The sequence below is a fragment of the Falco peregrinus genome, chromosome 4 (genome assembly GCF_023634155.1).
Source record: "Falco peregrinus isolate bFalPer1 chromosome 4, bFalPer1.pri, whole genome shotgun sequence".
Lineage (NCBI taxonomy): Eukaryota > Metazoa > Chordata > Aves > Falconiformes > Falconidae > Falco > Falco peregrinus.
In genome coordinates, this window is record NC_073724.1 from 91,762,487 (window position 1) to 91,786,779 (window position 24,293).

Below are 24,293 nucleotides of genomic sequence, written 5' to 3' on the forward strand. Positions count from 1 at the left end.
GGGGCGGTGCCTCCTGGCGGGGGGCGGTGCTGGGGCCGCGCGTGCTCCTAGGGGCGGGGCGTGCCCGTGTGCGGGGGAGGGCGGCTGGGCCCGGCCGTCAGTTGTCGAGCGCCGCCTGCAGGTAACAGTTAAGCAGGGGAGGAGGAGGAGGAAGGTGAGGGCAGCTGGCCGGGACCGAGGCCGGGGTCGTGGCCCTGTCGGGGTCGCGCCGTCCCTCAGCAAAGCTCCAGCCTGCGGCGGTAGATAGCGCCGGGTGTTGCAGACGGGGCCGTGTAGGAGCACCCGTCACCCGGCGCGGGGGTGGGCCCGGTCTCCCTGGGCCGCAGTCCCGCTGCTCGCCACGCCGCGCGGAACGCGTGGCTGAAGGGCGGGAGGGGTGCGGGTCACCCCGCGCCTCGCCTCAGCCCCGCGGCGCGTCCCGCTGCCGGCGCCGCACGGCCTTAACCCTTTTCTCTCGGTACTCCTCAGATGAGCTGTGAGCCGTTGGCCAGAGGGGGGTGAAGGGTGCTGAGGCGAGGCCACCCGGCGTCGCAGGGCCGGTCCACCAGGGACTGCCCCCCCACCCCCCCCACCCCCGCGGGAGGGTCTCCCCCGCCACAGGTTGGCCCCCACCGCCGGTTCGCCCCCTGCCCGCAGGCCCCGGGCGCTGAACGTGGCCGTGTCACAGGGCAGCGTGACCGACGCGCCGCTCCCCTACCTGAGCTGAGCTTGGCGCTGGCCGGACCCAACCAGCCTACCAGCCCTCCACGCAGCCACCCGGGAAGATGGAAGAGAATAGAAGTAAGCCTTTAAAATAACTAAATAAGTAAATATGCTTCGAGCAGCAATTAGTCAGGTCTTGTGAGAAACTTTTCCAAGATTCAGCAGTCTTCCCTTAAGCTCTTTTCCCAGTCAACCAAATAAAAATTTCTGGGGTTTTGTAAATTTGGTACTGTATATAGGGCTACAGCTTGATGTATTCTCACGACATAAAAAGGAGTTTCCTTTCTGGAATGTTTCAAAATTTCAGTTACAGCATGAAAAGGCTAAGTAGCTGACTTGCAAGTCGGGTATGTTTTATGTTCTCTGGGTCGTTAGTGCTGGTATCTTCAATGTGGACAAAGAATGCTGCTGCCTTACTTCTCCTTAGTGTTATTAAAGTAGAGCTATCTTGCATCTGTTGAGAAACAGAAACAGTAATTTTTTTACCTAAAAAAGCCTTCGTTTTTTTCCTAAACAAATTAGTTTAGCTGCAGTACTGCTGTAGTGACGGCATTAATTTAAAAAATAAGAGAGAAATGTGAGCTAATAGGAAGTGGGGATTATGTAGGCTCCGCTGAATATGCTGGAAATTCTGGGCCATCTCATGACAGCTTCATGCTTGAGGAATAGTAAGAAATTACTTGTGTAAAAAAATTTCCTCACACAGCTTGTTTCATTTGAGTGTTCTTCAGTTAGGTCTTGATAAGACATGGGCTGACTATTTGAAAGTGGGATGACTATTTCACTGCAATGCTTTCTTACAGTGCTCCTGCTAATACCTGCTATAGTGTTTATTTGTATAATTTTTAAAAAACTAAGTAGCTACAACCATTTTAATTTCTCACCTCATCTCTTGCTTGTCCATTCTGCACCTCTTGCAGTGCTGTGCAACTGCTTTGAAGTGGAGAACCTTGCCAGTTTGAGGGAGGAGAGGATTGAGGGTAGTATAGTTTGGATTTATGGAGGGAAATGGGAAGGTAGTATATATTTGACACTACTTCTGGTCTCAAAATGATAACCGGAAGACAATAGTTTTGCCTTTTATGGCACATATGTAAGATATTAGTCAGCAGCTCTACAGGTCCTTTATAAGAAACATGCACCCAAGGTTTTTTTCCAGCAGCTGGCCTAAGTAGCCCTGGCCTTGGCTGCTTGCTGTTTCTTGCTCTAGCATCAATCTCCTGTGCAGTGCTGAAAAAAAGAAATACATGGCCACAAGGATTCTATAGAGGGAGAAGAAAATCCCTCCGAGGTGATGGCTTTGGCCAGGTTTAAAGCTATTGCCGCAAAATGCCAGTCCATCAGCTGACATGAATGCTGACAAGGTAGATGCATTCCCTGTTCTCCTGGCTAGTGTTGATGATAACAGTATTAACACTGGAGGGATTAGTGATGTGGACATCTGTCTCTTTTGAAATGAAAATTGGATATGAACTTTCATATGCAGTCTTTGCTTCTCCACGCAAAACCAAGTTTTTACTGCTAGAATGTTTGGGGCACTGCAGCGTGAGAATTGGGGAAGCATTTGCAAGTCAAGTGAGTGGTCTGAGCGCTGTACAGTGTGTTATATGTTTTACTGCCTTTTGGCCTGCACGAGATTATAACTGATGACCCAGAAATGAAAAACTGTGTTGTCACCCATCCTGTGAAGTAATCTATCCAGGCTCAGTAAATATATTGAAATACCTGAAATTGGATAAGAAATAAGCACAACAGTTTTAATCTGCAGCGGTGGAATTTCTTATTAGAATTTCTGAATGTGTATTTTTAAACACAGTTGTTAAATACACTTATTTCTCCATATTTTAAATTTGTGATACTGTCACACAGAGCAAAGGATGGAAAAGGCACAGGGCACATGTTGTCTCTCAGAGCAGTAGTGTAGGTTTCCAGAAAGTGGTGTGGGCATTTTTTGTAACAGGACTTTGACCTTTCCACATTTTTTTTAAACATTTCTGTGAGTATAAAAGCTCATGAAATGATGAGAGCTAGTGCTAAATCAGTCATTTTACAAGATAAAGTACTTTCAGCATTGCCTGTTGATACTAAGTGTTATGCTCTTAGCTGCTGGTGGCATAAGCAGTGGAGTTGTGGTGGCAAAAGATTGTTACTTTCTTCACTGCTGTCATGATGTGATGCTTTTGAGAGTAACCATAGACTCTGTACTGCCATAGCATCACTTAGCTTCTGGTGTCTTGGGCAACAGAAGTCATTCTCTGCTAAGTCAGAAATTAAGTAAATTTTTTTTACTAGCCTTAAAAGAACGCTGTATTGACTGCCAAGGAGGTATCACCCCAGCTCGTTTGCCAACCCAGGTTTGCTGTCTGAAAGTGAAATGTAAACCTAGTATGGTGACAGTGGACTCTACCTCTAGAAACAGAGTAGGAAAACAGATTTACTTGTTCTTTTGTGCATGGTCATTGAAGAAAAACGTTAACCATGAGAGAGAGCCTGTTCTTTTTTCTGGCATTGCCTCTTGACACACCAAACCGTAGTTCTTTTTCAGAGTCCATGCCAGAGATGCACTGCTAATGTTTTAACAAGAGCTTTCATGAATGGGCTTAGTACCTCAAAGGTACATACTCTTGGAAGAGAAGAAGTTCTGAACCTGCAGCTTAAAAAACATTTATTTAAACACGATACAAGGAGTGTATTAATTACTACAACTGATAAAATTTGGTGAACAAAATTTATCAAAATGCTTTTATCTGAGAATATTTTGAACACTTTTCCCTAGAAAACGTACAAAAATATTGATGAGTTGGCATAGTCAGCTCGGGTAGCTAAGGGAGGTTACAGCTATAAAAATATTTTTAAAGTTCTTTTGTTTAATAATATGATCAGTTCATTCAGTTGAAAGTATTCTCCTGTGTCACTTCTATGAGCTTCAGTGGTGATTAATTTATAGTGGGACTAATTGCTGGTGTTTTGAGAAAGGATTCCACAGCACTCTTTGTAGACATGCATGAAAAGTTAATTGAAGGCCCATCATGAGCCATCAAAAGCTACTCCAGTTTGTCACTTGGCTTCTGTTTCACTTTCATAATCAAGTTTAGGAATAGATTTCTGAAGGTTTAAGCTTGCAAAAGAAGACAGCAGTTCTGGCTGGTTTTTCAGAAGTGCCTCACAATGAAATGAGTGGGAGCCTTTGAAAATTCCACTAGGAACTACTTGGATGTTTTAGACTTCCTGGGAGTTGTACAGACTTGTAAATTGAGATTTGCATTTCAGCTGATTTGAAGACCATTTGGGCACAATTGGGAGGTAGAAGAGTGGACATCATATTTGAACAGATGCAAAATGTACTGCTGTTGCTGAAGCAAAAGATCAAGAATGGAACTGCGACAAACCAAGGTTTGAAATCCTTGTTACAGTTAAGCGGGACTGCAGGGGAGCTGTGGCCTGCTTTGTGTAGGGCTATGTGGTATCTGCCACAAATCGGATATCTCTGAATTTAAATTACTTTGTAGTTGGTGTTTTTAAGCACTTTTTAAAAAAAGAGTAACTGTTTCAGGTGCATTTTGCCATTTTCTCATTTTGCCTGTATACTTTTTCAAACAATGTGTGGCTCTTAAGTACGTGGAACTGAAATGTTTATTCTTGAGAAGTAATGAAATACCTGCTGTGCCTTGTGTTTTGTTTATTGACAGAAGTTTTAGCCTTTCAAGCTGATCTTGGTGAACTGAATGGGTTTGGGTGGGATTATAATTTTGTAAGTATTATTTCATGTCAGAGACACCATTATAACTTAAAACATGAGTAGAAAAATGTGACAGCAATGCATTTAAGATTTGTTTCCATGAAAATCAGGAACAGTGTCCTTTATCTACATAAAAATCAGAAATCAGATAAGCCTGGAGCAGTGCACAGGTTTCTTTTTATTAATTTGTTCAGGAAAACTACTTTTTTTTAATTGTCATGCATGTAAATGTAATCTGTGGATCTTACTGCTTTTTTGTGCAAAACAATGTACAGTAGTGTCAGATGCTTTTAAACAGGTGTAGCCACACACTCTGCATTGTACTGCTTGCTCAGAATTAGTAGTGCAGTTTTTTATATACTTGAGCTCCCACATCTTGATTTTTATGACAAAACATTACAGCAGTGCGTAGATAAATGTTGAACTTGAATCCCCAAATGACACAATGAATCTGTGACATAGTTAAGTTTGATTTTTTTTCTATGCTTTGTTCTGTAAAGATTTCAAACTAAAATATTAACATGGATTTTCCTAATATTTTTCTCTACCCGTAATATTTATTGCGTGGAGTAAAAGGTTGAGATAGAACTGGTCTCTTCTTTGTGTTCTTACTAGTTGAAGGCCGTTTCCACCAATTTAGGAGCAGCATTAATTTGGTCTGCCAAGATCCAGCCCTTCTTAGCCGGAAGATGACTAGTCTGATGAGAAAGTACAAAGAGAAACTTAACTAAATTGTGTTTATGTGCACTACTGCCACTGGAGGCTACTGGTTTTGTGTGTTTGGAAACATCCCAGCAGCTTTCCAAAAGCTGGAGGATATTCAGTGCTGATTCACAACTACTAATATGAGCTGTAATTTTATTGTAATTTGCAGATGTGTCTATTAAGGTCTGTGGTGCAAAAGGTTTCTAATGTTATCAGTCTTGCAATGCTCTAGATTAGTATAGTGAGGAAACTGGTGTCTCTGGAGGACTTGTTTTCCCTATTATCATTACTTAAATTAGACATCGTATCCATTTTGTTTTGGTTTTTTTTGCCTAGAATACTGTCAGGCTTCGGTACTGGTGAATGAAGCTAATCTAGGTGATCTCTTAACCTTGACAAATGGTATGTGCATCTCTATTGTATTTATTGGCATGTGGATTTAATTTGTCTTGGTTTACTCACTAGGAGCTTATTTCCCTTCATTAAAATCAATAAAATAGATCTGAGAAGCCTCTTAGCATTACAAGGGAAAACCCATAGTTATTAGTTTCCTTAGGTACTGGACTGTGGACTCTCGCCTGCGTTTGTACATTTGTAGTTTGAATGTATGTGTATATGGCCTTTACCAGGTGAAGAGAGTTTAACTAGTAAGCCCTGATGAACCTGAGCTGGCTGCAAGCAGAGTCATTTTGTGTGTGGCTTCACTAGCTGTGATACCCTGGCTTCCTTTTACCTCAAATAATTAAGAGAAATCTGTATATGTGTTTCATATGCATGTTGTCTCCATACACTTTGAAAGCTACGTGAAAGTTGTAATGTGCAAATCATCTGGTGGTCTGTGAAAAGGGTAAATCTTCACGATGCGTTCTGCCTCAAGTTTGTCAATGCGCACCAAAGTTTTTCACCCTTGGGGAAAGGGAAGGGGGGAAGAGAGGGAGGGAGAGGAGGAGCAGGAGAGAAAGTGTGAGAGCGTGTGCCAGCTGGTTGTTTACTTGCACACCTATATGCAAGCACGTGATTTTTGTTTAAGTTCCAAAAAGCAGCTTCCTTTTCTAGTAGGGTGCTTGCTAGCATGCTCTTTGTTAGCTGTAGTTCATAGCAATGCATTGTTTTTAATGTATTTTGGCAATTACCTCTTTAGCAACTGAAGTTTGATTGTAGGTTGAAATGTGGATTGCTGGAGTTTTTGCTTGCATTCAAATTTTTTTCAGTAGGTGCTGTATTTGATGGAGATGGCATACAGGAAACCAAACCTAAATGGCAACGTCTTCTTACAGATGACAACACTGCAAACTCTGTAGAAGGTTCTCACAGGTCAGGGTATTTAATAGTTTATTTCAGTTTCTCATTTGGCATACTCTTTAGTGCATCTGAGAGAGATTTTAATATCTCTTTTTGTATTTCTAAATTTACTATTTTAAACCCAGTTTTGAATCCTGCCAGTATTCAAAGTGAAAATATTTTGAACCTGACCTACATGGAAGACCTGAGGTTTTGAGTAACCTTGTCTAACTTACCATGCGAGAACATCGCAGAATAAAATAGGGCATTAGGTTATGAATAAAGATCCCGGAGTATCACCAGGATTATCAGGGTTAGGGCTTAACGATTTTTGAGTTCAGTTCTCAGGCTCTCACAGACTGTGCAGATTGTCAGGCACATGATTTAGTCTTTCTGTATTTAGCCTCAGGTACTGATTTGGAAGATGTGGGTAAAGATGTTGTTCCTTTCTTCTCTCTCTCTTCGGTTTTTTTTTTATGTCCTTTCTGTGTTTTAGTGTAAGTGCTTCCTGGGAAGAAGCTGTTGCCTTTTTTTTTTTTTTTTTTTTTTATGCCACTGAGTATGTCTTCATATGATGTTAGGTCAGTAACACAATGCAAACAGTGATTCAGTGAAACCCTTGGTCTTCTAGCAATTGGCTGTTTCTTTCCTGTGCTAATAATATTGAACCAGTAAAACGCTCCGTTTCTTACTGGTTCATCTAAGATGCTGCTCTTTTTTCTTATTTTTTTTTCTTTTTGTTCCAAATAGCAAAAAGGAGGAGATGGCAAAAACGGGTTCAGGGAGTAAAGAAGCATCTCTTAAAATTCAAGATTTACCTTTAAACCTTCAGTATCAGAACCACAAGTGCTCTAGTGCATGTCTTCCCAACAGAGCGGCAGGCTTCTACAAGGGTGAAAATCCTCTTAAGATACCAATCCTGTTTCACTTTCAAAGATGCCATGCAAAAGCAGACTGCCTTTCAAAATCACTGGATGTGAATTATAAAGCTCCTTGTGGTCGAAGTCTGAGAAGCTTTCAAGATGTGCAAAATTATTTGTTTCAAACGGAGTGCAATTTCTTATTTGTTGATCACTTCTCCTTCAACACATACGTACTGTTAGGCAGGAGTACCGTAAATCCTGAACCCCTCGTATTTGATTTTGATATCAGCAATGGAGCAGAGTCTGTGCCCATTTCCTTCTGTAATGATCTTGACCACGCAAGATTACCTTATTTCAAATATCGGAGGACATCGTGGCCGCATGGATATTATCTCAACAATTTCTCTAGCGTATTTGTTGATTCATGTGACTGCACAGATGGCTGCATTGATAGGTAGGTAGAAAAACCTAATCCCAGACAAGTGACGCATGATGCCTCAATAGCAGGGTGGTGGTGTAAGTGTGAAGATGTGCAGTACCAAACAGTACCAGATAATGAAGGACCAGCACAACTGGAGTTGTCTTGTGCCATGCTCTGTGGTGTTGACTGACACCATTGTGTCTTTGTCTTCCCCAGAACTTGGGTGCTTCTACCCATCCAGCCTGTGTTGTAGGGAAGGGAAGCAATCAACAGGTGGATTGTTGTGTTCCTTTTCCTTTCTTCCCAAATTGGCAGTGCTTCTCCTCCAGGTGGAGCTGGCAAGCAGATCTCTGGGCTTTGGAAAAGGAGTGGGGAAGGGAGAGGCTTGTGCCAGCAAAGGCAGGCTCGTTTTCCTGGCAGGCAGGGAAGGATCCTGCATGACAACTGCTGCAGCTCTTCTGTTGGGATGCTGTCCTGGAGATGGCATGGGACAGCATGGAGAGATCAGATCATTTGGAACTTAGAAGGTTACAGAGGGCAGAGGAAGAAACATCCCCCTTCACAACCTCTACATCCCATCCTTCCCCTTCTCTAAACAGAAACTATGAAACCCTGTGGTCACAGAACACATTTATTTTCTGACCAGTTAAATGATGTTGCTCACTGCTGTCTTTCTAAAACACAGTAACTCTGAGCTGTATGTTATTCTGTGGGAACCTGTCACAGTTAACACAGGCGACTTTGGTGATAATTTTGTCCGCTTTCTTCAAGGGTGTTTTGTCTTTGACCTGATCTGTGCCTGTAGGTGTTACTTGGTATTGAATCCGTTTTGTATTATTAATAGCTAGGGCAGTTGCATGTGCTGGTGTGCAGTATAATTGCCCATGACCCAACAGAAGCTTGAAATCACAGCCTAATCTAATGAAGCTTCATTAATTAAAGTTACTTAGTTTCAGCTGAGTGGTGGGGAACAGCAAGCACATAGCATGCTGTTTCTTTTGCACTGAGTTCCCGCAAAGGTTGAGATGCTTTTGATGTGCAGTTTTGGGGTTCAAGATTTGGTCTATTGCTGTTTGTGCAAATGCTGTGGGTCTTTGGAGTTATTGTGACATAAGATGGTGAAGACCAGCATTATTGCTCGAGTTCTTTGCTCCACATGTGAAATTCTTTGCTTCCTAGGGGCTGGAGTGGGAGGAAGGTAATGAAGTACTGTCTAACAGGCTGGGATGCCAGAGCAGATGATTTGCATTCGTACATTCAATCCATTTGACAGTGTTCTGTTTATAATAAATTTCTGTTGTACCTCAGCTGTTTGCATGTGCCTTTATGGAGCTTGGCAGAAGAATGGGGTTGGGGTGGAGAGAACATGATTATTATGAAACGCACATAACCAGCCAAGAGACAGAGAAGGGCAGGGTGCCTGAAATGGCCCTGTGAAGTAAAAAGGCGGGGTGGTGGTGGTGGTGGGGTGTGTATAGTCAAGTACATTTTTAAAATGTCTAGATGTATGTTTTATTTATGCTGCCCCAAATACATTCTGAGATGGTTTACTGATATTTTTTAGGTCAAAGTGTGCATGCCTACAGCTAACTGCAAGAGGCTGTAGTAAAACTTCTAGAAGTAGTGCAACATCCCATGGATACAGTTACAAAAGACTAGAGGGACCTGTTCCTAGTGGGTAAGAAAGACTGAACGTGAGCTTGTTATTTTATTTGTATACTCTTTATTTTTATCCTGTAGTGTAAGTGCTACAGAACTAAAATAACTGCAGTTTCTGGATGCTGAAACCTTCAGTTTTTGTCACATTTTTACTGACTGATCAGGATGTTAAAAAATAATGTGACTTGAGTAATAGGAGGAAAAACTACTTTTGTACTGCAGATACTACAATTTTCACAGCTTAGTTCAAGGTCCAAGAAGAGTGTTAAGAGTAACAGTCCAGTTAACACTTAAGAGTCACGGTCCAGGAGCTCAGGCCATATCTGGCCCATGCGCTGGTTCATTCAGGCATGCCAAGGAGAGAAGGGAGATGGGAAAGAAACCTGCCACAAGGGAAGGAGGTCTATCACAAGAACATCACACCATGTATCAGCCAAAGAAGTGGGAAGCAGTTGCCACCCGTGGGTTTTGCCCTCTATCTTGTCCACCCGTTTGCTCTGTAGGACCAGAGTCCTAAAGAAGTATCAGCCAGCTGCTATTGCCAGATTTGGTTATGTGTGACTCTTGCAAGTCTCCAAAGCAGTCCCAGTGCTGCAAGTGTTCACCCTTTCCCTTTCTCTTATTCAGCACCTGTGGATTAATATGTGGCCTGGGGAAGGTGCCAGTAACCTCAGGTGTGTAGGAGAGGAATTGTGCAAGGTAGCTTTCTGCGACAGCCAAGGGCTGCACCCACAGGCTGAAGTTGCTCCTTTCAGTCCATTGTTGCTGTGTGATGTTAACTTATGGCTGGCCTGGAAAATTAAAGCTGCCAGTGAACCCAGAAACAAATGCAGAACAAAAAAAGCACAATGGTGAATTCTTCTAGAAATGTTTTGTTAAATCCTAAAACTCATGACAGCTACAGCGTGGTCCAGGCAGACAGGTTGTCTTTGTAAAATCTGTTCCAGCATAGAATGATGTGCTTCATGTAGGGATTTCTGCTTCTGTGTAAAATAAAAAAGATTTCAATTATTTTTATTGTCTACTTGTACCAAAATCTGGCTGACAGGCTCTTAAAATTGATGAATCGGCAATCAAGAAAGTCATGGGCTTCAGAGTACTGCTGCACAATCAGTTTTAGCCAGAGTCTTTAATCTTTTCAGTCAATGGCCTTATTAATGTGCAGGAGGGAAATGAATAATAGCAACTTTGTTTTGGCAATGCATTCTTTTATATTGTGTTTTGTTTTGCTTCCTCTTGACAGAATTTATGAGTGTAGTGTGTTGTGCAGGTGTGACAAGATGATGTGTCAAAACAGAGTTGTACAGCATGGCATTCAAGTCAGGTTGCAAGTGTTCAACACGGAGAGGAAAGGCTGGGGTGTCCGCTGCCTAGATGATATCGACAAGGGGACATTTGTTTGTACTTACTCAGGTAACAGAAGATGACCTGTGGAAGATGTATAGCGTAATTCTCCCTTGCCTGTGGCCCTGGAAATTTTTGGAGAACCAAACAGGGAAATACAGGGTTGGAAGAAAAGTGAGTCAATATAATCTTAACTTGCAAGATGATCAGATGGACAGAAGAACCTTGAAGAACTGCAATGCAATGATGCCAAACAAACAAAACATTCTGGAGCAAAGCCTGTCTCAGACTTGATTTTTCCCTCACAGGCCTGTGTATCCTGTGCCAGGGCTAATTTTCCTTCAGTATAAATGCATTCATATTTTTCTTTCCCAAATAATGTTCTTGTATTTTTTTTAATGAAAGTTTGAACTGTGGTACTGAGTGTGACCCATCTTAGCAAACAATTTAAAAACCCCAACTTTTCTTCTTCCTCCAGGCAGATTGATGAGCAGAGCTAAAGTTCAAGTACTGGGAGATGATGATCAGGAGCTGAGAGAGGAGAGTGCTGTGAGTGGCAGAGTCTGTGGCTTTTTTTCCAAAAAAAGAAAACTTCACACTGATTGTTCAGAGACTGTGATTGGACGAGTGCAGACTGGCAGAAGTCACATTCTTGAGAAGGAGGAATCTTTGTCTCAGACTGTAGATAATGAAAATAAATCAACCCTGTAAGTTTACTAAAGCAAACTTAAGCATGACAAAACTAATATTCTGCTATTATAGAAATTCCTTAACTTAAAGTATAACTGAATGTCCTCAGCTGAGGGTGTGTTTTTCCTTTCTCAACTTTTTTGTTAATTCCTCATTATTTCTTCTCGTAGGACAGTTTTTTCTCTATATTAATTTTATTTATTGTCTGTACTAATTGGCATTTTCTAGAAATCAAATTAATTTCCTGGGTGTACCTGATCTGTTCAGAGTATTAATCATTATGCTAACCTGAAATAATTAATATAAAGTACTTGAGATAAATGATTTAAAGATATTGATGACACCAAAGGGTTTAATAAATTAGCCACTAACTGTCCTGTCCTTTGCTCCTGGTCTTGTTCTTTGTAACATAACCTTCCCTGCTACGATTCTTAACCTTTCCCATTAGGAGTCTGACAACACCTTGCTTTTGCAGTGAAATATGCAAAAGTTCTGGTCCTGTTTTCGTTCTACAGTCAAGGTCTTGTAGCCTATCAGTATTCCTAAAATAAAATTACTGCAAAATAACCATGTGGCTTTATGCTGTAGTGTTTTCAGAAGGAAGTTGGGAGATTGTTTTCCTAAACTATTCTTGCTCTGCCATACTACTCTGTAAACTCTTTCTTTGCACTAGTCATAAATGATTGCAAATTCTTGCTCATTTCTTAGTAGAAGATGATTGTGGATCTTTGAGAAGCACTATGAAATTACAAATGGAAACTCTAATACTTGCCATATATTCTCACTTGCATTTCAGTGTCTTGGAAGCCTAATGAATTCATGATTTTGTAAATTACATAATTATCAGCAATCAGCTAGATTTTACTTCTACTAAGTGCTGTTGCTAAAAATTGCAGGGAAGCACAGTTTTAAAGTTGTGTTCACTGCACTGCTACCTCAAATCTCATAAATTTCATTTCCTGAGAATAAACATGTTTTATGCATGGGTTGTGTTTAAAAAAAAAAAAAAAAAAAAAAAAAACCAACCAAAAAACAAACAAAAAACCAGTCTCCCCTCCAAAAAAAAAAACAATAACAAACCCACCACAGACAAAAAGACTCTGTTGTTCTGCCTCTTCTTTGTTATTCTGCTTCTTAAGAAATTACAATCCAGCTGAACTGAGAAACCTTTGAGAGGAAATTGGTGTGCTAAGCTTGACATGTCATTCACGCAGATTGCTTTTAACAGGACAAACAATGTAGTAGTCATGTAATAACGTCACAACTTCTTTTGTTGTAAATTCACCTTCTGAATTTACAAAGGGATTTAAATCTTAAGAAAGCCTTGAAGAGTAGCTTTTGTTCCTGTTATATAAACATTCGATGTTGAAAGTTTTCTGGAATAAGAGCTGTTACTTGATGCTAGATATTGTACAGATGTTAAGGGTAGTTTTGAAACTGGTGTTTTCTACTGCACTTCAAATGTAATCCAAATTAATATCATTTAGATGTTTTAAATGTATATGCCTGATACTGCTTCCCATCCTTCCCCTGCCTTTTCTTGATATGGAGTGACTTTCGTTCTTTTGTTGGAGAGTATTTTCTGTACTGCCATATATTGCCTGTCTTTCTATCCCTTGTCCCTGCAGCATCTTTGCTATCCTGTTTGAAAGCTGCACTGTCAAAACTGTTGAAATTGGTAGCAGGAAAAAGGCAAACCTCTGTCTATAGGTGCTCTATTTTGAGATGATCAGATATAATAATAGTAAAACAACAGAGATTTTGGTTCTTGGCAGAACTGGGAAAGGATGTGAAAGCAGTTGCTGATCTCTCAAAAAAAAGTATGAGCAACCAGTTTTTTTACAAATACTATTGAGAACCGAACCTTGGTTCTCAGTTCTTAAAGGCAAAATAGTCACAGAACTTGAGGCAAGGCCAGACTACTACAGGTTCTGGTGTAGTCTGTTCTTATGAACTACTGACTTGGTTAGAGAAATGTGCGTTGTGAGAGTTACTTATGGGTGTCTTTGTATTTTATAATTTCCTTTTGACCTTTCTGTACAGGGTTCATCCCAGGAATTTAAGTAATGCAACCGCGAGAATGCCTGGAACTAGAAGGGTTGTTTTTCATAATCACCCGCTAAAAATGGTAATAAGTGGCCTTAATAGATTCATTTTTCACTGTGCTGAATACGTATGTTAATTTTGACCTTTCATCTTATACATTTAAATAGTTCTGATGATCTTTCTTCATGAGATTGTTTCACACTGTGAGCTAATCTGGCGTGCTGGAAGCTATGCCCCATCCCTTTTCCATTATCGGTCCTTCAACATGTTCCCTGAGACCAGCACTAACTACTCGCACAGCCTTCCCTTCTCCACCCTTCACTTACACTCCAGTCTTGAGAGCTTTAAGAAAACATTCTCCCGCCCCACGCCGTGTTGTAGCTAACTGCAGGGTTAGGGGATCATAGTGGTATTTTTGTGATGTCTTCTCAGAGAATTGAAATAGCAGGGACAGAAGGAAATCGCAGGAGTTGGACACAGTCTTCTCATGTAGTGACACGGGATAATTTAATCTGATCTGGGTGTGAGGTTTTGCCTGCAAATAGATGCAAAGGAGAGGCACTGGGGTAAATGTACTCTGTAGATTTTGTTGGTTTCATTGCACTTAAGAAATGCACATGGTATTTTCATGCTAACATTTGGCAGTGCTGTCTGTTCTGGAGCTCCCATAACTAATTGCCTTTTTGTGGTCGAAGAAATCCTGCCACATTTATTCATATTATTGAAACTGTGTAAAAGGCATGTTTGAGCCAGTTACACAAATATGTTTCAGTTCTGGTGAAACTGTTGGGACTTCCACACTTAAATGTTTTATTGAGTGGGGAGCTTCTTTCAGGTTATTCTTAAGGATAACTTGAAATTAGGAAGAACTTGCATTGCAGTAAATGTATGAACTTTTGAAACTCAGCCATAGCTGTGCATTACAGTAGGTTTGAAACTTCAGTCCTAGAGTCCTAAAAGCCACTTGCTATCTTGTGTTGACCCAGGTTTGCATACAGCAACAATACATCACAGCCTTTTCATTATCTTTTATTCTGTTTAAAGGAAAATGATACACTGGCGCACATTGTGAGCTCAGATGAAGATAATAGTTCTCAGACTCATCAGTCAAGCAAACTAACCAGTGGAACCAAGAAAGGAAAAGAAAGTAGGTTTTGAGAGCTATAAATACTGCACTGTTAGTACAATTGTGTCCCATCAGGTGATAGACACAAAATGCAGAAAGTGATCCTTGGATGTGGGAAGGCCTGTTCTCAGAGTAGAATGCTGTTGTCCACATAATGCTTAGGCTGTCTTAAGAGAGCTGAGCAGTACAGAAATTATTGCTGTCTTGTATTAAGACAGTGCATTAACTGGTGCAAAGCAATCTTTTGCCTGATAAGTTAATCTTGGGACATGTTGAATGGTCCTGACAGCAGCTTCTCAAATACAGTGCACTTGTGTGAAAGTCAGTGTTATAAATCTTATTGTATCACATCCAATACATGTTCCAGTCAACAAAAATTGAGCAGAATCTAATGCAGGGGTGGGGGGACCTCAAGCTGGAGAAGCAGTGGGAAAGTGATGCTATTTGCATGTGCATCTTGTTCCTGTCTTAATTACAGAAGTTTGTGATTCAGGAATTAAGGTGGAGAATGATGATAAAATGCTATGTGGAAGAAATCAGTCTGGAGTGGGATTTTAGAAGAACAAGAGACTAGGTCACTCACAGGAGACTTGAGCAAGTGCTTTAGGCACCACAGCAGGAAACAGTCATTTGTGGAAGGACTGATGAGGGGGATGGAAAAGGGTGGTTGTATTATAGACTTGTAAATGGCAAGGAAGCTGCTTAGATTTTGGAGAACAAAGGGTGGGTGGATAAGAGTTCTGGGCCAAACAAGGGAAAGGCTTTGGCCTTAAACTGGCATCGAAAAATAACTTACGTGTCCATTGACAGAATCCACTCAGCAGCAGAAGGAAGAACATCCAATGGAAATTGGACAGACAGAGTCTGCTGACATGGACAGTGCAGAACGCAAAAGAAAGAGACTGTCTCTGCAGGGTGTTGATTGTGACAGGGCAGATGTGCTGGATGACACATCTGTTACAAGGCCATCCAAAAGCGTACCCCTAAAAGGAGGAACGTACCACTGCAAAGAGGAAAAACACAGGCAGTCAAAACACGACACGTTTTGTCAGAAGGCTGATGATGACAGGATGCTTCTGAAGAATGCTAATGAAGAAAATATTTATATACTGGATGCCAGCAAAGAAGGAAATGTGGGTCGTTTTCTTAATGTAAGTAAAAAGTTTCATGTCTTCTCTTAGTTGTCTTAGCTTAAATAAATAAATTACATATTCGCGTAAATTAGAAAGCTTTTTTGCATAAACCATATATTGGTAGGTGCATGACAAGGCAGGCTACATGGTGCTCCCTGCACTCTGAAGCAACAGAACCCCAGGTTGGGTCACACTGGCTGTCAGCACCTCCATAAGATGATGCACACTATGTACTAGCTGCAGGTTTTGGCACCACTAGGTTACTGAGCGAAATATTCCCCAGTAATAAATGACATCTTTCTCCTGAACTTTTGAACAGCCTTTTCTGGGGGTCCAGAGAGCAAATGGCATATTTTGTTGAACCACAAGCTTTCTCCCAGCCTTGTTTTTTGTTCCCCAACCATTGTAAAATCTAGCTCATGCTGATTTAGGATAAATGTTGTGATACTGTAGGAAGTTTCTCTTACTGTTCAATTATAGGTTCAGAAAGTGGTCTGTCATACTGTGTACATATCTGCTAAATAAGTCTCTCAATTCTGACTTGCCAAGAAAGGGTAATGAATTACCAAGTGCCTCCAACTAAGACAGATAGTTCACAGACGCGTCTGCGTGTGCTCTGCAAGTAACATTGCTTTTCATTGGCATACGTGTTTTACAGCAAATCCATGCATATGTTTAAGCTGTTCTTCGTTGCAGAGGTAATATGGTGTTAAGACTAGTACTGCATCTTGCTGAAACTTTTCTTCTGCATCCATGAGCATGAACTCATGAACACATGTTCCTACATGTACCTGAATGACCTTTCACATCTCGTATCTCTTTGCCAACATACACAATCATTTACTCTATTGCTTGCTCCCTGGCACTGCTGCCCTGGCTGACAGCGAGATACATCTGTCACGTACTGATTATTTGTGGTGCATCCTGAATCTAAGATGAGTTCTCACCATAAATTTCTGGAGGAGTTTGATAAAAGAACTTGGTTTGCTTAGGCAAAAGTACTTTCATAATATGATGGAAATAATACTTTAAAGAGACATAGTTACTGCAAAAAATAAGTGGCAGTGGCATTGAGTAATACAGATTCTGTATGGGCTGGAGAATGGAAGGAAGAAGCTATCTTTACTAGTGACAGATATCTGACACAAAATAGGTTCTTCGGCCAACAATGAGGTGTTTCCCTGTTTCTAATTAAAATATTCTGTTTCACAGCACAGCTGCTGCCCAAATCTCTTTGCACAGAGCGTGTTTGTAGAGACTCACAACAGAAATTTCCCATGGGTGGCGTTCTTCACAAACAGGTGAATTTTTTCAAATTTAATATTGTTCATTTAACGCACTAGGGGAAAAAAGCAGTGCTTTGTTATTAGGAAATAATTGTGCTAAGTGAGGCAGATGCTTAGATCATGAAACCATAAAAGTACCTTCTTATTGTTGACTTCTTATTGTACACTAAAGACTGAAGAAATACAGCTGTTGGTTATCACTAATGAGTTTTTATTCAGTTTTTCACGGAAATGTAAAGTGGGGAAGCTTAATTTTGATGCGTCCATTTCAGTGATAATCTTCTTCAGTGGAAAAATATAACTCAGTGTGGTCATTTTGAAAGCCAAGATTCACTGATCCTACTGTTGTCTCAAGGAATGGCCAGCAGATTTGGGTCCCATAGACCAAGATTGGACTCTATAGGGTCTTAAGGCTGAGACACTTTGTGGGCCAAACAAGCTGGTTGCAGGCCTTCTCCTTGCAGCTACCGAGAGAAGCAGGAGCCTGTGTAGCCCAGCATGTCCTGGAGAGGTAGCACTAGGATACACAGAGGTGAAAGCAAGAGATGTGTGTCTTCCCTTAGTGGATAACAGAAAGGGAGGTACAGAGAGCTGGTGCCAGTGAGACACAAGAAGGTGGCAACTAAACCTGGGAGGGAAAAAAATTAATTGTATGAATGAAGCTAGTGATGGCAGGAGTACTAGGTGAGAACTTACAATAGAGAATTCCTTCCAAACTGGCCTCAGGGAACACTGATCCTCTGCAGAGCCCTGCAACCCTGGTTCATACTGACACAGATGCTGTGGACTGTGCTGTGAAGGAGGGCTTCCGAGAACTGTGAAGACAATATTTTAAAGTGTGTCAGAAAAAAGATTGTTTTCGCTAGAGTCTTTATTGCTCAGGGACTTGGTAAAGAAGTGTGTAGTGGGGACTGAGGCCAGTGGAGAGAGGTAATAGTGATGAGCAGAAAACACTTAGGGAAGAAGACTGTTGAAGGGAAGTCTCCCTGGCTGCCCCTCCTGCTTTCTGGCAATCACCCTTTTACAACATTTCTGCATTAAGAGTTGCATCTAGATCATCAAGATCAACTGTGTATCTTCCATGAACTTGCCCAGTCATCTTTTTATTTGTTTTACATTTCTGGCCTCCAGAACATCATAAGGCAGCAAGTCCCAGGTTGCAATTATGTGCTATTTGAAAAGTCCTCCTTGTTTCTTCTCAGCCTACTGCCTGGTAATTCACTGGTTGTCCTTTATATCATATCCAGTGAGAAATATGAGAGAATCAGTCTCTTGCTTGTAACACTCACATTTTATTGTATTTTCCCTCAGTTACCCCTCAGTGTCTTAGCTCAGGTATTTAATTTGGCATTTATTTTGGGCAATGAATTTCCTACTTTAGAAATTTCTTCTCTTTCATGTACTGTCAGAGTGGCTGGTTCATGAGGAGCATATGTTTAATTTTTTGTGCATACAGGTAGCGCAATTGCATTAGAACATCACTTGTCAGACCAAAGATGATCTGTTCAAACCTCAGTGATGCACTGTATGTAGTAAAAATAACAAGTGTGTGTTATAATTTAATGTGTTCACTTAGGTGGGTTTTTTTCCTTTTTTTTGCTTTGATTTTTGTTTCCCAGAATTTGCCTCAAAGTTAAAGCAGGTTGTTTAGACTTCGAACCTATCGCACTGCTTGAGAAATTATTTTCTCTCAGCTGTGGGTGTTTGTGCACTATAGCTCTGGCAGGCAAAGCAGCATGCACATGCCAGAGACTCCTTTATCTCTTGGCTCTCTCCCAACAAGCTGCATGTTTGATGCTCCCTGCCCCCTACAATTTCAGGGTTTGCCTCTGAGTCCTTGATGACAAATTGTAAGCACAGTACTGTTTCGCTTAGTTCAAACAAATTGACTGAGTGTTTTATTTCTTAGGCATGTGAAAGCTGGAACCGAACTTACATGGGATTACGGTTATGAAGCTGGAAGCATGCCAGAGGTAGAGATTTCCTGTCAGTGTGGAGTTCAGAAGTGCAGGAAAAAAACCTTATAGCCAAGGCTTTCCTGTTGTCAACACATGATGTCCCTGGGGATGTATATGCTGGAAGGGACTACTATGCAGTGAACAGCACACTTACATCTGTGGTCTAATTAAATTCAACTAAAATGCCTTTCACCTGATTGTTGTTTTTTTTAAAATTTACATTTAAATGTCACTTTTGTAGTTTACAGAATTAGAAAGGTTTGTCATAAGAACAGGCATCAAACTTCTCCTAGATAATATCTGTGCTCCTAGTCTCCTCCCCCACCCCTTTTCATTTGCAAGCAAAGTTCACAGTGCACTGGAAGAACTCAAGCTTCTGTGCCATCTCCAGCAGAGACGTGACTGATGCAGAGCATTGCTTAGTTGATGTTTTCTGTGCCCTTCCACAATGCTGAGTTTGCAAAACTCTGTTTTCTGAAACTCGTTATGAATACAAGTTTGCCTGTTTGGAGGCTAAGAATTATTAGAATATACCTAAGCATAATGGATGCAGTGGGACAGACAGTCTTGAACAGAGATGAGATTAATCAAAACAGTTTTGCAGAACTGTGTTTGTGCTACAAATTTAGCTAGGCAAGTCCTGCTGCTGCAGGAGAGAAATGACTGGGTTTTGCTGGGTTGCATCCCTCTCCCATGTTTGTGACACACAGAGAAATCCTTGAGAAATCTGGTGCCCTTTGTTCCAGTGCCATATTGTGTGGTGTGGGACAGGAGGGCTGCAGAAGTCCTTGCCATGTGGTTTGTTGGTAAGAGAAACAAGCTATATTAGGTGACACTGAGTGCAGATGCAGGAGGCAGCTCTGAAACGGAGCAAGGGACGAGTGTGCAGGTTTGTGGCTTTTGAATGTGTTGGAGCCTTGTGCAAAGAAGATGTCGCAGAAGGGCAGTTTAGACTGCTTGAAGAATTGCTGCCAAAGGTATCGGCAAATGTGGGTTTATTGAAGTAAGATGTTGTAAAAGTGAGACTTAGGAGACTTACAAGTTCAAAGGGAAGGTTCACTGTATTACTGCAGAGGATATAGCAATGATTCAAAGTTACCAGTACAAAACTTAGCACACTATAATACAAAGTTATGTTCAGTATCGGTCACTTACCAATGATCTGCAGTTGGTAAGGGGTGCCTCAGCCTTGAGGAGTAACCTTGAGAGGTGTCTGTGCTCAAGGGAAGATCATTGCTGTGCAGTCAGCTGCTTAACAGGAACAGCTTAAAGGTGGCTCCCTCAGGCTGTCATGTTTGTGGAATAAAGTGCTTGGCTTGTAGTCAAATTGCATGAGGTGGAAAAGGTAAATATGAGACTCCTTGTACTCACAGCTTTCTTTGTTCCTTGATAAATGAGTCTTGGAAGAATCACCTGCTATTCATGTGTTAATCACATGGTCAATGTTCCAGTTTCCAAGCCCATATGCATTGATGTTCACCATGTCACCCTGTTCCTGTACGGGTTTTCAAAGAACAGGTTGGAACTAGAGAAAGTTTGGATCCAGTTATGGCCAAGGCCATTGCTTCTTTTCGAGACTGAACCAAACTACTGCAAGTTTGGTCAAGAGTGCATCTGTCACAGGTAGATTGAAAGCTGGCCCTGCAGTTCTCCTTATCTTTACTTACTGAATTTGTGGGGAGCTGTGCATGGCAGATCATGCAGGATTGTCTGTTGGTATTTGCTCAGCCATTAGTAGGTTTTGTCACTAGTTTTCCTGTTTTACAGAGCAGAGAGGAGGTAGTATTTGCAATATTTAGTGATGATTTAGGCAATTTTATATGGGAATGAAACATGCTTGTGAGAGACTGCCATGGCCACGGGAGTAAAGATTTCAAGCCTACAGCTATACTGCAAAATGAAAGACAAGCAGGAACCTGTTCTCTGCCCTGAGGCTGAGGGGCAATGGATGATTTATGTCCACACGGCTTGGGGTTACCCCTCTTTTAATTGGGTGGCATCTGTGCTGTGTAACTGTGGACAAACGTGGTACCTCTGGCCCTGAGCTGTTTTTTGAGTTTGCTTTGGATGGTTCAAGCTTAAAAAACACAGGTTTGTGCTGCAACACACAATGCTGTCTAATTTCTCGGCAGTCTCAGCATGCGTGAGGAGTTTAAGCCTGTTACAAATGGACCATTAATGGAGATAACAGGCCTGTGAACCATTCTGCTCACAACAAAACCTCAGCTCTTCTTTCCCACAGCCCTGTTTGAGAGCTTGACAATACCCATCAAGCAAAGCCATCCTCAGCTTTTGTCCCAGTCGTTCCACTATGGGTTTGCGTGTGGTTTCATCATGCATCTTCGGGCCTAAATGTGGAAGAGCGGGGTTACTGCCAGTGTCAGTGCAGTACCCCTTCAAAGGCTCAGGGCCACCCACTCTTGCCTTGATCAGTGCCCTTCCACCCCTCTGTCACTGAGGAGCACCACCATGTTAGCAGCAGTCGGCATTCAGCTCAGTTGCTTGTTGCTTCATTGAAGATCTGTCTGTACTCAGAGGGACTACACCTTAGGGTAATATTGTGCGGTGTAAAAACCTCCAGAGATACCGAACCGCATGGCAAGCCCACTGGTAACCCAGCACTGCTGTAAGCCTTTTAAACAAGTGAGGTTGCAGAAAATACCTGTCCAAGCTCAATTTGATTGTGGAAAAGCAGATGGGAATGTCATTAAAGCATCAAGGAGGGAGGCGGCAGGGGGGAGGGAAGGACATTTTACTGCTGTTGATTATATTTTCCAGATCAGTGATGGGAATTATGGTACTGGGATCTATGGTACAAGAAAAAGCTCTCTCTTCCTGCAGAAAACAGACTTGATGTTTCAAAAGATAAAGCACTTACTTGCTTTGTGTGGTCTGCAACTATCAAGAGCCTGCTGTCAACTTGGATTTTACAATAGGTATGTGTATGAGACGGGGGCTTTTTGGCTAGCTGTGTTTATCAGGTCTGTCTTCAGGCTGGTGCTTCTTCATTCTCCTTTTCCATGTGAGGATACACTAGATACAGTGGTTGCGACCCAGCTTCTAGTCCCCTTATAGTCTGATGCTTTCACTGTTTGTGAATCTGATGTACCAGACCAGAGATCATAAACAACCTTCTTGCAAACTTGCCTTACAAGGTATGTTTTCTGTCTGGTTTTGTAATTATTAGAAGGGATTCTGCTGAAGGTGCCTGGCGAGTATCCTTTGCAGATAATGGCTGTGCCAGTTCAACAGACATTGCAAAGGTGCTCATGTGAACTTGCTCTCTGCTCAGCTGTCAGTTCCTCTGCCTGTGCTTACATAGCTCAGAGATGGGTGTTATTTCTAATCATAATCCCTTGTGCCACCCATGCTACAGCAAGTATCATGTGAAAGCACCGAGCACAACCACTGATGGAAGAATAGGTGGAAATGTGCCAAGTGAAACACTCAAAAGCACTGTGGAAGGACACATTTGGGACTTCTTGTCAGCTTGCCAGGGGTATCAAAAGAGGAGTGCCTGATGGGGAATTAGTGACATTGAGACATGAAGCAGAACTTGGGAGGTGCCTGAAATCAGTTTCTATTGACGTGAGTGTAGGTTTTACAACACTGAAGGATGATCAGCAGAGGGGAATTCTGAAACCAATTTAGGCTTTTTCAGGGTCGTACCTTGTGCCTGTGAAATGGTGTCATCCAGCCACACAGTGTGGAAGTTTTTGACTTTCTTGTGGTGAGCAGGACAGTACCAACAGAAGGACAGTAGGGATGTGAGGACTTGTAAGGTCTCCATGACCTACAGGGAAATAAACATTAGTGCCCAAGGTGAACATACAAATGCAAAGACAGCTGAAGATCACCTATGGCATAGGTATAAAAGAAACTGGACTGGAGCATGTTACACTGATAACTTTTTTGTGGTGGTGGTGGTGATTTTTTTTGTTTTGCCAGAAAATTACTGAGCACTAACTTCCAGCTCCACCAGCAGAACTCTACAGCTCTGTAGAGCAGGGCTTGGAAGAAGAGATCACAAGGGATCTGCAGTTGTTTTTTTCTCCACAGAGAATTATTTTCCTGTGTTGAAGAACATGCTTGTGTTAGGAAAATTTCCATAGTTTAAGACTTAGGCACCTTTAAGGGTGCTTGAATTCAGTTGACTCGACTCGTTTGAGTGCCATCTAGATAACAGATGTGGGATTGGTGTTGCATAGCAGTATCTGGCTAATAGATACAATCTAATCGCAAGCCTCCACACAGGGGCTGATCTTAGCTCTGAAATGCTACATCTGGGCAGGCACAAAGGGATTTGGGAAACCAGCTGGAATAACGCCAGCAGTGCTGAAAAGCCAAAGCTTGCTCTAGCTGGTAAAGGGAGCTGATCTTAAAAACCTCCATGTTGTGTTTGGTGCACCCTGCTGCCGGGCCAGAACACACCTGTTGTGGCTGGTGAGCTGTATGGGGGTGGAAATCGGGGTTTATTTAATTACCCCACACAATAGCAGAGGAACTTCATGTAGGCCTAAAGCTTGGTCTTGCTGACACAGTTTTGCCTCAAGCCTTGGGTCACTGCTGTTCAAAGAGCTTTCAGAAGCATTGTGAAGCAGGGTGTGGAAACCTCTCGATGGTGCGTGTTAAGAGCTGCAAAGCAGCAAGCTTCTCCCTGTACCACATCTGCCCAGCGCATAGCTGGTGCACACCAGCCATCTCTTTATGGGGGCAGCTGGAGGGGATCACCTATGTGAACAGTGAAGCCTACAAGCAAGGAAGAACCACTCAGCAGTTGGAGGTCTTGTATCCCCAGCAGCCTGAGGCCAAGGCTGGCATCGCCTGACCAGGGGAAACGCTGCCCAGCAACACAGGGACAGGACCGTCCTGTCCTTCGTGCTCTGGGTGAGCACCACCGTGGCTGGGCGTGCAGCCAGCACACTGCAGCCACCACCTCCTTCCCCACGGAGGGACCGACTGAACAGAGGCACCAGGAGGGCCCGCCACGACGTCCTGGCCTTTCCTGCCTATCTCTTGGATCAGATGCTTGATAAGATATCACCCTGCCAGCACTGGGCGCTAATCACCACCCCTACCCATACCAGGCCCCTCACCTGGCGTCCTGTCCCGTGGTTAAGGGACTTCCAACAACGAATGGGAGGATGGAGGATGTTCCTTTCCTCGTAGGGAAATCCCGCGAGAAAGGGCTGCCCGACGGCTGCCACTGGGATTGCCTGGCGCGGGTATCGAACCCGGGGCCTCGCTACCGCCACGCCCAAAGGCGCGGGGGATGGGCCGAGCGCCGCTCCCTCGCCACGTGACCGGCGGCGCACCTCCACCCACCCCTCCGCCCTCCAC

The 24,293-nt window shown here is 42.4% G+C and overlaps 1 protein-coding gene and 1 long non-coding RNA gene across 9 annotated transcripts; one reads left to right on the top strand and one right to left on the bottom strand.

Moving 5' to 3' along the window:
* Positions 1 to 19,145, top strand: SETDB2 (SET domain bifurcated histone lysine methyltransferase 2). Of its 8 annotated transcripts, XM_055801713.1 has the most exons (14): positions 1 to 121; positions 469 to 780; positions 3,973 to 4,095; positions 5,483 to 5,548; positions 6,358 to 6,460; positions 7,178 to 7,744; positions 9,276 to 9,389; positions 10,614 to 10,783; positions 11,193 to 11,421; positions 13,448 to 13,532; positions 14,495 to 14,597; positions 15,387 to 15,727; positions 16,922 to 17,010; positions 18,905 to 19,145. In XM_055801713.1, exons 2-14 carry the CDS (start codon positions 765 to 767, stop codon positions 19,020 to 19,022), a joined length of 2,124 nt encoding a protein of 707 aa, XP_055657688.1. In that variant the 5' UTR covers positions 1 to 121; positions 469 to 764; the 3' UTR covers positions 19,023 to 19,145. The 8 variants fall into 8 exon arrangements, with proteins under 8 accessions (XP_055657688.1, XP_055657692.1, XP_055657691.1 ...); XM_055801717.1 differs by lacking the exon at positions 1 to 121 and having other exon boundaries at positions 137 to 780; positions 16,927 to 17,010; XM_055801716.1 differs by lacking the exon at positions 1 to 121 and having other exon boundaries at positions 138 to 805.
* On the bottom strand, positions 13,540 to 24,212 carry LOC129784293 (uncharacterized). The gene is made up of 3 exons (XR_008746822.1): positions 24,050 to 24,212; positions 20,109 to 22,746; positions 13,540 to 13,985 (listed from the first exon to the last, which is right to left on the bottom strand). It is a non-coding gene; the product is annotated as an uncharacterized LOC129784293 (long non-coding RNA).
* Between the last annotated feature and the right edge of the window lie 81 nt (positions 24,213 to 24,293).